At 35.2% G+C, this 15,593-nt stretch overlaps 1 protein-coding gene across 1 annotated transcript; it reads left to right on the top strand.

The window, feature by feature from the left end:
* The first annotated feature begins 1,274 nt into the window (after nt 1-1,274).
* Nucleotides 1,275-15,276, top strand: LOC128018681 (coiled-coil domain-containing protein 22). The gene is made up of 16 exons (XM_052604366.1): nt 1,275-1,659; nt 1,820-1,997; nt 4,747-4,879; nt 5,879-5,985; nt 6,729-6,813; nt 7,001-7,170; nt 8,320-8,532; nt 9,377-9,568; nt 9,705-9,824; nt 9,954-10,070; nt 11,182-11,283; nt 11,697-11,804; nt 11,956-12,051; nt 13,551-13,610; nt 13,969-14,043; nt 14,140-15,276. The coding sequence occupies exons 1-16, from the start codon at nt 1,610-1,612 to the stop codon at nt 14,251-14,253; spliced, it is 1,920 nt and encodes a 639-aa protein (XP_052460326.1). The 5' UTR covers nt 1,275-1,609; the 3' UTR covers nt 14,254-15,276.
* The last annotated feature ends 317 nt before the right edge of the window (nt 15,277-15,593 follow it).

Genomic DNA, 15,593 nt, shown 5'->3' with positions numbered 1-15,593 from the left:
ATATAAAAATGTATATATCATATTTAATATTATTGTAAAAATCAATGGGTAAAATCAACATATCATGCCAGATTAAATAAACTATCCAATTTGTGGGCAAATTTGGCCAACATGTGTTCTGTTCTATATATTTACCCAGCCACTGGGCTAAAAACAACCCAGATTGGGTACTCTTTTTTTTTTTTTATGTCACATGACTAATCACCATATATCATATATAAATTGTGGCTTAGGGCAGGGACCCCCAGGTGGTCGTAAAACCACTAGAAGGGGTTGCAAGATGATTTCCAGAAATCTAATAATTAATCAAGGATTAGATATAGCATATTTTACCCATAAATAAAAAATTATAAATTGAATTAAAAATCTAACTCCAGCATGGACTTTTGTACTCCAGCATGTTGTCCACCCAACTAATTAGGTAAGATTAAGGTTGAAATCTAAGTAATGAGTAAATTACTATAACATAATATTATTGTTGTTGAACTGTTGTGTTCCTTTGTGTTGCCATTATGCTATAAGTGCATATAGGCCATTGTGCAAAACGTTTGTATACTTTAAACCCCTCAGAGGAAAGTAGGGGTTCCAAGGTACTGGCACTGTTATTTTGGGGGTTGTGAACTGAAAAGTTTGGGAACCCCTGGCCTAGGGCTTTAGATTTAAAGTGAATAAAACACTTTGGTCTCAAGCACACAAAACTATTGTCGGCTGAAAAAGACTTTTAAAGGTTTGTTATAGCCTCTTTTTTTCGTTTTTTTTTTTTTTTTTTTGAGGAATAATGTCATATTTTCTAAATTGTCTTGTGATATACATTTGTTTATTTATTGTAACTGATTTATATGAAAACAGTAAATTAAAAAGTAAACAGAAATGAATCAAAGTAGCAGCTTTATGTAAGACGTAGTTTCCTAGTTTAAGGAAGAAAAAAAATCACAAAAATCTCTTAAGATTTACTGCAGGCTACAAAACATAATAAATTTAAATATATCATTAAATATTTAGTCAGCACTCAACACTAATATTCAGCACTAATAATATTGAGGCTAATAGAATGTTCTTTCTAGCTTAAGCATCTGCAAATAATATGACTGTTCTAAATCTGATTTTATCTTCCTCTGCTAAAACATCTCAAACATTTCAATTCTCTCCTGGACAGCGCACGTGCTTACGCGTCGGTCTCGTCACGAGACTTGAGCGCGCTGTGGATGTCGGGAACTTTAGTTTTTTACGAGTAGTTCAGTACGGGCGGTTCGAAGATCTTAAACTTCATGTCCCATTGTGCACTGCGTCGGACACTCCTAGGTATTGACTTCCTCTCCAGAAAAAAAAAACAGATTTTGAAGAGACTGTGTGAAAAAAGCTGTATTTTGACGCGCCGTTTTGTTGGAGTATGTGTTTAAAAACAGTTCACGGTTCATTTGAAGCTGCGGTTTGAAATGTAACCATGGCAACCGAACGGTCGTCCTGGTTAGCAGCCCTGCACGGCTGTAAGTGAAGGCGATGCTCAGGGTTAGCTGAAGCCTTATGATACTCATTTGCCTCGGCCACGGTGGGGGTTTAATATTGTTACAGAAGACAGTCGAGCAGCTATATCTGACCTCTTTCTGTGATGGAAGAAGTCGACAGGATTTTAATTCACTCTCTAAGAAAAGCTGGCACGTAAGTATTCAAAATCTAACATGTCTGTTCAGTTGTGAAAACTCATCTCTTCACACTTTGGAGTGATTTGCATCTCGGGACGTGTCAAACTTATTTATTGTCTATGTCTGTGTCTGTGTCTGTGTCTGTGTGTGTGTGTGACCACCTCCTCATCTTCCAGAGACATTGATGAGGATGTTCAGAGTGTGAAGCAGTTCACCAGTGAGCTGATCGTGGAAGCGGTGGTGAAATGCCTGCGTGTGATCGACCCGGCTCTGGGCAATGGCTTGTCCCACTTACTCCCCCCTGGCATGTCTGCCCGCTTCAGACTGGGCATGAGCCTGGCACAGGCCTGTCAGGTGAGAGACATGGTGCCTGAATGTCCCACTGTGTGCTTGGGTTAACTTGACCCCTCACAGCTGACAGTCAGCTGATAGCCATTCAGAATGCATTACTGCTGGTGAATAAGCACTTTTGTTTTTATCTTGAGTTTGAATAAAGGTGTTACAGTAATGACATTTATAATAAATTAACCAGACTTAGTATATAGATTATGTACAAATATTTCTCACAAAAGATAAATGTCAAGTCACCTTTATTTATATAGTGCTTTTAACGATACAGATTGTGTCAAAGCAGCATTACGGTATCAACATAAGAAAATAGTTCAATGCAAAAGGACAATCGTTAACATTTAATTTTCAGTTAAAGGCAGTTAATCATTGAATTCAGTGATGTCATCGTCCATCTCAGTTCAGTTTAAATGGTATCTGTGAAATCAAGTTGGCGATATCACTGGAAATTAAGTGTCCCCAAATAAGCAAGCAAGAGGCGATAGCAGTGACAGAAAAAAACCTTCATAAAAACCAGGCTCAGTTGGGGGCCTGTTCTCCTCCGGCCAGTAAATAGGTTCTTACTGCAAGTCACCTTTATTTTTGACCCTTGTGTCAAAGCAGCTTTACAGTGTGAAAACAGGAAAATAGTTAAAGTCAAAGTCTGCTTTGTCAATTCTGCCACATGTACAGCACATACAGAGAATTGAAATTGCATTTCTCTCTCAAAGTTAGTCTTTTTTTTTTTCTTTTTTTTTGCGCAAAGAAAACAAAAATTACATAATTTACTCAACAATTCTTCTCCCCTGAGTTACGAGTTCTGCCATTTTGGAGAGTATTCAAAAATGCATTTGATGTAATCAGCGTTATTTACTTAGGCACTCATGAACCTAATCTGTGTAATAAATGTTGCTTACGCTTAGGGGAAAGCTTGCATATGCATTGTAATACTCTTTAAAATGGCAGAAGATGTAACCCAGGGGAGAAAAATGGTTGAGTTAATTGTTGTTGTTTTTTTTTTTGCACAAAAAAATAGTATTCTCGTAACATCGCAAACTGAAGTTGAGCCACTGATGTCACATGGACTGTTTTTATTTCTTCATCATTTTAATATGATGTATTTACTATGTTTCTGGACCTGGGAACATTTCAGTTATGTTGCTGTCCAAGGAGGTTCAGATAGCTCTCTGATTTAATAAAAAATATCTTAATTTGTGTTCCGAAGATGAACAATGCTCTTGCAGGTTTAGAGTAGTGATCGACCGATATTGATTTTTATATATATATATATATATATATATAATACCAATTATTTGCATGCTTATGTGCCCGATAACCGATATGCGGAACTGATATTTATTTACTGTTATAAAGTAAATAAATGACTGAGTAAGAACATAGTTCACATTGATTTTTCCTCTTTTCAGTCATCTTTTTTTTTTTTTATTGTTGAATTGCTGGAGCATTTCCTGAGCATCAATCCGCAATGAATCCGAGTGAACATTACGAATATTACAAAACAGATCCCCGATTATGGCAAAATGCTTAAAGGGATAGTTCACTTTGAAATTAAAATTTGGTATGTTTTAGTTTACCTCAAGGGCATCCAAGATGTAGGTGTCTTCGTTTCCGTAGTAGTTCCAATTTTGATATTTTTAGGTCAAACCGTTCTTGTCTGTTACTCATATACTGGAGGTCTATGGTCACCACCTCAAAGATCATGCACAGAAGAGTCCAAATCAAACAATTCCCCATCGTAAGTACACACCGATGGCCTAAGACACGAAACAAGCTGTTTGTGTGAAAAAATGAACAGTATTTATATAGTTTTTACCTCTTGTACACAACCACATCCAAGTGATCTGAAGGCACACGCATTTCCTGGTGTGTGACGTTTGTGCGTGTGTGTGACAAACATGAATGGTTTGACCTAAAAATATCCAAATTGAGAGTACTGCAGAAACAAGGACACCTACATCTTGGATGCCCTTCAGGTAAGCTAAAACATAACAAAATTAAATTTTAAAGTGATCTATCCCTTTAAATATTGGGAAAATATTGGTATATCGATATATCTCTAGTTTGGAACGACATGAGAGTGAGTAATTAAAGACATAATTTTCATTTTTGGGTGAACTAACCGTTTAAGTGAACAAAACAACAGAGAACGAGATCGGATGTGTATCATTATATTGGATCCTTGCATCTGGTCTTAAAGGGACAGCGGCCTATAAATATCTGCTGCTGTCATTAATGCTAACCAAACAACAAAACACAGCCTTTACAAAGATTAATCTATATTTAATTTATACAGTGAACAGTATGCAGTGTTATTTTCCACTTAATTATTACATTTCTGTACCTGAATACTACCGACCTTATTTTATTTGTAACTTTGCTCTATTTATCTGTAATTTGTGTATTTGTTCTTATTTTTTACTGGCTGTTAATTTGTCTTTAGTCATATTTTATCTTTCTTAGTTAGGCTCATTATTAAAATCAAAAGTATTTCTTATGTACTCTCAACTAACATGAACCTTTTTATTAAGGTTTCAATATAACATTAACAGAGTAATAACTGTTATAAAAATATGTTGCTCATTATTAGTTCATGTTAGTTAATGCATTAACTATGTGTTAGTGTTAATGTTAACAAATGAAACATTATTGGAAAGTGATACCACTAGTACCTCTTTAAATGTTCTATCTTAGCAAGGTAGAGCAAAAGAGACTTCAAAGACTCTGTTGTAATCTTTACATTGTTCTGTATGTTTAGGATGTGGGTTTTAAAGGGGAAATTGGTTACCAGACATTTCTCTACAGCAATGAGCCAGAGATTCGCTCTCTGTTCATGTTTCTGGTTGAGAAGTTGCCCAGAGAGAGTGCAGAGGCCTCGGACCAGCCTGCAGGTACTTTTGACCATTGTTTTTTTTGCATTTATGTATTTGGCATATGACTGATATTGATATTGAACACAGCATAGAATGGAAATTCACTGTATTTATTTTCTAAATGCATTTTATCAAGAATCCATCTATATGTTTAATTAATGAATTTTTATTATTTTCATTTACCTTGTATTTTTTATTAAAATGTTATGCAATCTTCTGTTGAAACAACAGACTTCTTTCTGGTTATGTATGCCAGATTTCATCATTTTATCTACTTAAGATTCAGATCTTCTGGAACCAAGTTTTTTTTTCCATTTTTTAACATTTCTTTCACGTGAATAAACATCACGCATCTCATTGTAATAAATGTTGCTACTTTTATTACAACTTCAGCAGCATTATCTGCCAGGTGCAATAGAAATAATAAAATTGCAATCTATTCTAGTATTATGTTATATCAGTTACTTTATACAGCATGTGATAATACTAGAGAATAATGCCATAATAGTGATTTGCAGTGATTTACATCATATGAAATCTGGTGGGACTCAAAGTCTTCAACAAATTCTCCAACACCCAAGATGATTTTCTGGCTGTGTAATAATAAAGTTTATGGTTGGGTTATGTGTTCTTCATGCTAGGATCAAAGGATAATGTGATTAACTAAGGTGTTAATCTAAGAGCTCAGAGCGTTGATTATTCCCAGCTTTCTTCAGTAAACTCTCAATTCTGCAATATTAATTAAACACTCTTCATTGCCTAAAAATGAATTCAAATGTTTTGTTATCTTGGAAAGAACTCAGAGTCAGCCCCACTTAATAGCTTGTTAACTCGGTTCTAAACTCAGTAGGAAAATGGTTCAGACTCACTATAATTATTATTATTATTTATTTTTTTGCTTGTTTGCATTTGTGGCATCCCATGTTGCTCTTGATTATTAGATCAAATTAATATGATTAATGATGAGGTTAGTTTCTCAGAATAGTCTAATTGTTGCCTTTATCTCTCCTCTCTTAGGAAAATCTGCACTGTTGCAAAGATCAATTGCTGCTCAAATTAAAGCGCAGTTGTCAGTGCCTTGGCTCCCTCCGTCCTGTAAACTCCCCGTTCATCATAAAACACAGGTACCTCAACATGTGTACATCTTGAAATCCAAGGCCAAGGCTTATATGCAGAATTCTACATTTTAAATACATTTACCTTAGCAACTCTACAAATATCATATTGATGTGGTTGAAGAATGTATACAATATCATTAAAATAGTTTGCGGTCAGTAATATTTTTTAATGTATTTTATGTCTCTTGGTATTATGCTTAACAAAGCTGCATTTATTTGTTAAAAAATACAGTGAAACAGAATTATAATGAAATATTGTTTCAATTGAAACTATTTTTTTTTTTATCTTAAACATTTTATTAAATAAGCTGAATTTTCCAAAACCATTACTCCAGTCTCCAGTGTCACCCGATTCTTCAGAAATCATTCTTATATGCTGATTTGCTCAGTAAATATTTATTATTATTATCAATGTTGAAAAAAGTTGTGCTACTTAATATTTGTCAGAACCATGATACATTTGTTTCAGGTTTCTTTGTTTAATAGAAAATAGTCAGAAGAACATTATTATAAATGTAATGTCACTTGATCAATTTAATGCATCCCTGTTGAATAAAATTAGCAATTTCTTTCGTTAAAAAAAGTTACTAACCAAACATCCGAGCAGTAATGTATTAGTATAAATGCACAGACACTAATGCTTAAAGTAATTTTTTCATGATATTTCAGTGTTGGTACATGTTCAGTTACATAGGTAAAACTTCTTCCAAGCTAACTAATTGTCAAATGTGTGTAAAATGTAATTTCAGAGTTCCGGCCCATGTCACAGTTTCCACACCCAGCCGCTGAGCCTCCCATATTCAGTGAAGGTCTCTTCCAGGAAACAGTTAAAAGGCATGCTTATTTTCACTTACTCCGCTCAGTAAGCCCCCTTAGGTGTTTGGTGTGATATGTCTTCTTCATTGTGGTATTGCCCTTGATGCCACTTACCCCTGAAGTGTGATTACCCCTTTGAGGAATCTCTATGATTCATTCTGCTAACATTAGTATGTTTTTGGTGTTTCTTTGTGAATTCTCTCAGAGGTACAAGAATACTGGAGAAATTATTTGCTGCCTGTGACTGCCCAGCCTTCCCAGCATGCCTCAGTGCCAGCGTCCCTCCTGGAGAACCACATCTCTGAACTTAGTGCCGCACAGGAGTGGGAGAGTGAATGGAACAGCCAAGGCCTTCTGTCAAGACTTACACCTGAGGTTATTCTCTTTCAATTTTTAAGAGATAGTTCAACCATAAAGGAACGTTCTGTCATTATTAAATAGTTGTTTAGTAAAAGTTTTGACATTAACTCTAGGTCTCCAAGGTGTTCACAATGGTGTTACTTTAGCTTTATATATATATATATGTCGCAAGGGAGGAAATCGGCCCAAAATCAGCCCGATTATCTTTTGGTGTGTTCCTCAACATAAGTAATTCTAGTACTTAAGTACTTCAGTAAGAAATTCAGTCATTTTCAGAAAGTTATTAAAGCAACATTTCGAAATTTAATTGAGGTTTTTTTAGTTTTTTTTTTTTTTTATCTAATATTTATATTTTATTTTATTTCAGATTTATTTCAATTACCTTTTGGTATTTTAACAATGTCCAATTTGTCTAATGGCTATGATGTTCTTAAAAAATTATGTTTTGTGTAATGTGGAAAACTTGAGGGTTACATACTAGCAGAAAAATTATCCCTTTAATAACTGATTATTATTATTATTATTAAGCTAATAAATTTCCATTGTGTATTCATTTAACAAAGTCTAAAGCTGAACTTCATTAAATTGGCAAGCACTTGATTTAAATGTGGCTCAGGCTACTCATACAGACGGCGTTTTACAGCCTCAGCATGACATCTCTCTAGCACAACGTCTAGGTTCCATCTTGATAATAACAATAACACTAGCATGTACATATTTTTCCTGCCGTCCTTCTTTCCTTGATGGCGTCTCTGTATCAACATGAGGATGGCACACAGAGATGTGTGACATTCAGCATGTATGTGTCCTTTGACTGTACCGCTGCCCTCTCACATCTCAGTTCCACATTCTCACCTCACCTGCCCTCCAGCTCACATACTGGCCTACTGTCTGACCTCTAGATTTTCTCCAAGATGTTCTTCATTTTATTTGCCAATCGCAAGGCTTCATCTGTGTTTCTAATTTATTTCTGTTCTGCTTTGAGCTTTGAGAATAGTTGTGGGTCTGAAAATAACCATAGCACATTTAGGTTTTATAGTTTATTCAGAGCTGTCATGATTTATTAAATTAATAAACTGATATTCAACTAAAGAGATATGTTTATGATAAGCATTTCATTTGGGGAATTAAATCCTTCCCGTCCTTGTTATCTTGTCTCTTCAGGAGTACCGATCCAGAAAGAAAGCCCGACTGCAGAAGCGTATCGAGGAGCAGCTGAGAGCAGCGTCTCAGCCTCGACCTGACACACACGGAGCCACGCGCTCGACTTCTGACCTCGCTGAACTGCTGCAGGCGTTCGGTGGGGCTTCCACTGCGGGAGATGTGCTGACCAAAGGCACACGCTTTACCCATACAGAGAAATTCACCTTTACACAGGTACCTGTCAGAATTGGTTTACTCAAACTGTGATGTGCCAGAGTTGGAAAATTTTTACACATGTCATGGAAAATAATAGTGACATGACGGTGTTACTAACAAGGCTTTTTCAAAATGTAGACATTTTGGGACTACAGCTATGACTAATAAGCTTGCCAGACATGGAAATGTACCAGAAATATGTGTCTAAAATAGTTTTTTGTTTTGAGTGAGAAGCAAAGTGCTAATATGCGATGTCAGTACAGTAATTTTGTATGTATTGACTGACTGTAGATGAGTTATTTACAGTAAACACATGGTAAAAATAATGTGTCAGTAGGCTGTTTGTAATAAAGGCTGAGAGAAACATAGGTAAACTATTAATACTGAAAATATGCGTTCTCAGCAGGGCTGTGATTGGTTATTACAGTTTTTTCATTTTTTATTTCTTAGATTGTATGATTATTCCAGTAAACTAATGGCCTATACCACACCTTTATAAATCATACATAAACATTACAAAACACAAAAGTATTATTATTTCATATTTTATATATTCATAATATTATTATCATCAACATAACCATATTGTAGTAATAATCGTATTCATAAACAATACATACACCTTTCAAAACAAATATATATTATAAATTGTAAAACAATTATATAGTAATTATTTTTTTTTTTTACTTAAAGCCATTTCTTATTCTTATTTATTGTTAAATCTATAACCAACTGATCATTTTAGACTCTTTATCCAGTTAATTTAATCTGATTCGAATCTGCAGCTGAATGTAGTGGATCTTGATGTTTAGGCTCTTAACTAAAAAGGCAAATTAAACCAAAAGGTCAATCTGATTTTCAGGAACCCGAGAAAGCTGCCCAGCAGATGGCAGCAGCAGCAAGTGCACTTCCCAGCTCTCACCAATCAGAGGAGGACCTAAAGGCCCAGCAGGAAGCAGAACTTTCTTCTCTGCAGCAACAGTTGCAGCAGCTGTCAGTCCAAATGGAAGAAGTGGGCGGAGACATCAGGCAGCTCACTGTGTCTATCCAGCAGGTAATCACACACACACACAGTGAACACAGACCCTGAACAGTGGGCAACCATTTTTGTTGCAGCACCCATGCTGGTATCCACCTCTCTAACCATTAGGTCATGACTAATCATTAATATGTTGTATTCCTGTCTGCAGGTGTCAGATGAACTACAACAGAAAGAGATTAGAAATGCTGAGAAGGAGAATTCAGTCAAAATGAAGAGACAGACCATTGACTTGTTACCTGATGCTGAGAACAACCTGTTGAAGTTACAGGTGCACAAGTCACACACCTTACACACCTGTATCAAAAATCAGGAATAACATTGCAGTGCAGACAGATTTAAACGGTATGTAACTAGCCTGTGGCGAATGACATGTTTCTTTTGTGTTTGTGTTTGGTAGAGTCTGGTAGAAGCAAGCTCTAAACGAGTGGTTCATTTGGCCTCTCAGTGGGAGAAACACAGAGTCCCGTTGATTGACGAGCACCGCAGACTAAAAGAGCTGTGTAGCAACAGAGAGGTACCTTGTGTAACCCTGATGTGTTGTACAGCCCTATAACCTCTGCAGTCATCCAAGTCTAATATGTACTCTTATCTAAACAGCCAAACACATTGATATCAATTCAATTCTTTGTCTATCAAATCCCTGAATATATGAAAAGCCTGTATGATTTTGATGAAAAAGTCTAATTTTTTGTTTGTTTTTGTTTTGCTTTTCTGATACAAATTGCAATTGGAATCTAAATGTTTTTTTTGTTTGTTTGTTTTTTTAAGTACTAGATTTTCTGTGTTGGTTTGTGTTGTTCACTATGCTTGTTTTTTATTGTGGCTGCATAATTTTGCACAAAAATGTTTTGATTGTATATCAGTATAATAACAACAATAATAATGATAATAACAATAATATACATATACAGAGGTGCAGTTTTTCAGCCTGGTTCTCATAAGAGAACCTGGAGATTTGGTTTGGTCCTCACACTGCACAAAGTGTGACCGATTAAATATAACTATAAAAAAGTAAATTAATAATAGTGATTATTCAATTATTGCTGCACTTTATTTAGTTATTTTTTTTTAAATAAAATAATAAAGTTTGATAATACTATTCGATTTTTATAATAAAAAGGGAGTATTAAATACAAATACGGTTATTTTATAGTAAACTTACAAATAAAATAAGATTTTCTTATTTTTTACTTTTTTTTCTTTTTTACTAAAGTTATTTTGTGAAATACAAATATTAAATAAGAAATGTTTCTATTATAATATTTCATGGCAAAATAGAAACTTGTATAGTATTTAAAATGTTAAAATATTTTGGCAGTAAAACTGCAGGGAGAACATAAAGATTCTCTTTTGTTGATAACAGCCAGTTTATAAGCACTTCTCATTACAAGTTTGATGGTTCCTGCATGTTGTGATCTATTTACAGTGAACCAAGCCGCACGGAGACACTGCAAACACTGCATCATGAGCAGCTTACACGTAAAAGAACACAGTGTTTTTATGATCTCAATAAGCCATATTGAGATTTTGGGGGTTTTTTTGCGATGAATTGTGCAGCCCTAATTATCACTTTGACTGCAATGTGTGCCTTCATGAAGTGACCAGTTATGTAAACTTTCTCTTAGTCCGAGTCCTCCAGGAAGCTGTCGGAGATCAAAGACCTGCATGACAAAATCAGACAGTCTGCTGAGGAAGCCAAAAAGAAGGAAAGTCTACATAAGCAGCTGGTACGTAATGTGTTTTTTTTTTCATCCCTTCCCTCTCCTTTCAGTCATACAAGAAATGCATTTAGCACTTACACCATGTCCTAACCAGTCACACTCACAAAAACAAGTGTTCAATGCCATCTGTTCCATGTAAATGAGTTTTTGACCTAATTAGTCATCATAGGATAAATGATCTTCTGGTTTCCATCTCTGTTACATCTGGCTCTGTAACCCCACCCCATCCCCTGTAACCCCACACCAAAAACATGTTTTCTGATTGGTTGTGATTGTCTCGTTTTGTGTTTTATCAGAATGCATGGTTAGGATGTGCTCTAAGAAAGCATTTATATGTTATGTATATCTTTATAATATTTATTGTTTGTTGGTTTAACATTCAGTCTGTATGTTTACTCTCCTTCCTTAATGTTCTACAGCAAACTGAGTATGAAACGCTATCTAAAGATGTGTCTCGCTCAGCCTACACCATGAGGATCTTGGAGATTGTAGGCAACATAAAGAAACAGAAGGAGGAAATCACTAAGGTCTTTGTTTGTGATTATCCTTTATCTAGCGCTCAATAAAATACTTCATCTGAGGTCATGACCTGTGTCCACAGACTTAAGCATTGTGTTTGAAGTTGGCAGGTCTTCAGAACCCTTTTGACCTCTGACCCAATTAATCCACCCCCTGTAGATCTTGTCCGACACGAAGGAGTTGCAGAAAGAGATTAACAGCCTGACTGGAAAACTGGACCGAACATTTGCCGTCACAGATGAATTGGTGTTTAAGGTCAGTCTTATATCTAGTGGGGTCCAAAAGTGTTTTTTTTTATCTTTCCTTTGGTGGTCAATAAGATTTTCTTTTTACATTTTTTAAGTCTTACCAAAAATGCTCATTTATTTGATCAGAAATACAGTGAAACAGTAATTTAGTTTACAATTTATAATAACTGATATATATTAAAATATGTATTTTATTCCTGAGATGGCAAAGCTATTATTTATATGATCCTTTATCATTCTGATTTGACATTTCTTATTATCAGTGTTTAAAACAGTTGTGTTGCTTAATATTTTTGCGGAATGGTGGTTTTTATTTTTAGGGTTCTTTAAATAGATACAGCCTTTACTTGAAATAGAAATGGTTGATCAATTTAAAGGGGTCATGAAAACTGCCTTTATTTATTTTTTTGTACTGTTTTCTTTGGTGCACCTATTTTTTTACATCAAAAATAATTTAGCAGTAATAGGCTATTTTCTGTCCTGTTTTGACCCCCTCATCAGAATGTTCTGTTTGAATAAGCGTGGCGGATTGTAGGCTCAAAAATAAAACACCCACTGCTATGATTGGCTAACAGTTGTGTATATTTGACAGCAGACATCCTACGACCTTCATAGATGAACGCTGCTGTTATTTAGGTTAAAATCGAAGAAATACTCAGAACGTATCCAACGATCTGTGATCGCAAACAAAGCAATAGTGAGTGACCACATAATAAAAGCAATTACTCACAATTGTATGGTCCAACATTATTTTCGGCTCCAATATTTTCAGCACAGCATCGACTTTAGTTTCAATCTTTCTGAAAATCCTGTCAAAACGAATCCGTGGTAAAATGAAGTGAACAAAGGACCAAGTGCTTACTGAAGCGGTGTGGATCTTCAATAAAAATAAAGTTCATCCACTCTTTCCTAATGTTGGGATCAGAAGGAAGTCAATGCAAAGACTTCGGGGCCATCTTTATTGTTTGATTTCTGCATAGACCTGTGTTTGCATCTCTTGTTATTCATCTACTATACGTGTGTACTGGTGGGCGGGGCTAAACAGGCAGTGATGTAGAAGGAGCAGGTGATGTTATTCTATGGAGGCGGGGTTTAGCCACACTATCACATCATAAAGTGGCATGTTCCACAGCCTGTCATTTTGGTTGACTGGAGTCAATATATAAGCTATTTTTAGACTAACGAGAAAGTTCTGAAGTTCTGAAACTTACAGGATGTTTATACAGTACAATGATCTCTTATATGTCAAAACATCAAGATAATTTTGATTTCATGACCCCTTTAATGCAGTCCTGCTGAATAAAAGTATTAATTTTTTTATTAAACCTGATTCCAAATGTTTGTAGTGTATATAAAAAAAAAGATAGATATATTTGCATTTCTTCTTTTTATACTGCAATCATAATTTATTTTCGGTGTGATATCAGACCCTCTTAGAGAAAGTGTCATTTCATTGTTTTGTAATAATAATTAAATATTAAACAACTGAATTTTTTCAAACTGCAGGATGCCAAAAAAGATGAATCTGTCCGCAAATCCTACAAGTACTTGGCTGCCTTACATGAGGTATGTGTCTGCGTATCAGTTTATATAAGTTGATCTACAAATAAATGTGATTATATATATTTTTTTTGATGTTGTCACTGGTCTTGATTATTTAGAAACATTTCATATTGCAGTCCTAAAATGCAGGTGTTGTATTTTTTTGTCCCATGTGAGAAGACAAGCAAAAGGCAAGCTGCTTGTGAACCTGCAAAAAACATTTTAGACAAAAATGGCACTTTTTTTTTTTTAAGGCCATTAGCATTGCTTTAGTCAATCTGTCTAACCTTTGAACTACACAATTGATCTTAGAGTTAATGCCCTTCCTGACATCCACGTGATTCTGGCTATTTTTATCAGTCTAACATTTATGTGCTCTCAGAACTGCACTCAGCTGATTCAGACTATAGAGGACACAGGAACCATCATGAGAGAAATCCGAGATCTTGAGGAGCAGGTGTGAAACACAGTCAAGTTTAGATCTAAGCAAACATCATTTCATTGTCACTTTTCAACTGTCTTCAGTGGGTTTTTTTTGTTTTTGTTTTTGTAGATTGACACTGAAAACGGCAAAAGAACAGTTAGCAACCTAGAGAAGATCCTTGAAGACTACAAGGCCATTCGTCAGGAGAACTCGGCTCTTGCTGCCAAGATCCGGGAAGGTTGAGCTGTTGCTCCGTCCGTGTTTGATTGTACTGCAGAGTGAAAACCCGGCCTGCTGAAATGGGTGCTGCTGTGAGAGACGTCAGTTTGGCTCCCGTCTGCGTCAGCCCTCCATCCAAAATAATCCTCATCACATTAGCAACTTTTCAGCTTTTACTGAGGGTTTGAACACAAGAGATTTTTTGCATCAAAATGACACAAATTTGAAAAAGTGTTAGTTAAAACTTATTCTGATCATTGTGATGAGATTCGGTTTTTTAACAAAAAGCTTGGACTGCAATAATTTGAGAAGGACCAGTACCGGTGCTTCGGCTTGATAAAACAATGTCTTTGTTATACAGCGATAACCATTATGTACATGAAAGTGTCCGTTAACAGTGACCTTTGATTGTTCTTGTTCATATGGGTTGAGCTGCTCATGAACATAACAAAATTCAGTCAGTTTGATTGAGCTTTGAGAATACTAGGCTGATAGGTTAATACACATGAACAGATTCTCTGTTATATATTAAAGCATCAATTTGATAATGTATCTGTTTGTTTGGCTCTGATGGATCCATAGAATTGCTCAAATACTAGGAAAGCTGTGTAAACACTTTTAAGTGTCTGATTGATTAACACTGATGATTGTCCCAATCAAACAGGTTTTCATAAGATTAATAGTTTATGCCTGTCTTTGGAGTGATTGATTTTTAGAGATTACATAGAAAATAATGTTTTATAATTTACCACTCTCACCACTTTTATCGGTTGTTATTGTCTTTTTTTTTTTTTGGTTAACTTAAAATGAGGTAAAGACATTAGAACCTTAAGGCACTTTTTTCACCTTTGCTGTAACAATTGGAAATTTAGAGTAGGGCTGCACCACATGGGTAAAAGGTCAAATTGCAAATTTGTAAGAAATGTTTTGTAATTTATCTGCTCAATTTCTGAACATGATGTTCTGATATTCCACCATTTTGCTACCAGTTACTGTCCTGAGGAAGTTATCAACATATTAAATTTGAAAAAAAACATTTACCACTCACATTTTACTCCAAATTATTTTTTTAAACAAATGTTTGATATAATTGTCCTGAAAATCCTCAATGGTTGTTTCAGTGTTTTTGTTTCAACTATTGAATTCATTGGTATGAGTAATTTGACGCCACGGTTTAATAAAAAAAAAGGTAAACTGGCTTGAGATGCCAAATTGCAATATCGCTTTAAAAAGGCAAAGGCAAAGAACATGAGTGTACCCAAGTTATATTTGGCTGGGGCCTGGATTTGAGTCATTGTTTTGGCCTCACCTATTCTTCATGACCTCAACTAGAACAACATACATTATTATATGAAGTAACATTG

This window comes from Carassius gibelio, chromosome A8 (genome assembly GCF_023724105.1).
Source record: "Carassius gibelio isolate Cgi1373 ecotype wild population from Czech Republic chromosome A8, carGib1.2-hapl.c, whole genome shotgun sequence".
Taxonomy (NCBI): Eukaryota; Metazoa; Chordata; class Actinopteri; order Cypriniformes; family Cyprinidae; genus Carassius; species Carassius gibelio.
This window is presented reverse-complemented; position numbering and strand designations above follow the sequence as displayed.

Bases quoted from the DNA above. Each gene is read 5' to 3' on its own strand.
- LOC128018681 (XM_052604366.1), top strand. From the start codon at position 1,610: ATGGAAGAAGTCGACAGGATTTTAATTCACTCTCTAAGAAAAGCTGGC. The intron at 1,660-1,819 runs GTAAGTATTCAA...CTCATCTTCCAG, and splicing joins TCTCTAAGAAAAGCTGGCAC to AGACATTGATGAGGATGTTC. The intron at 7,171-8,319 runs GTTATTCTCTTT...TTGTCTCTTCAG, and splicing joins TGTCAAGACTTACACCTGAG to GAGTACCGATCCAGAAAGAA.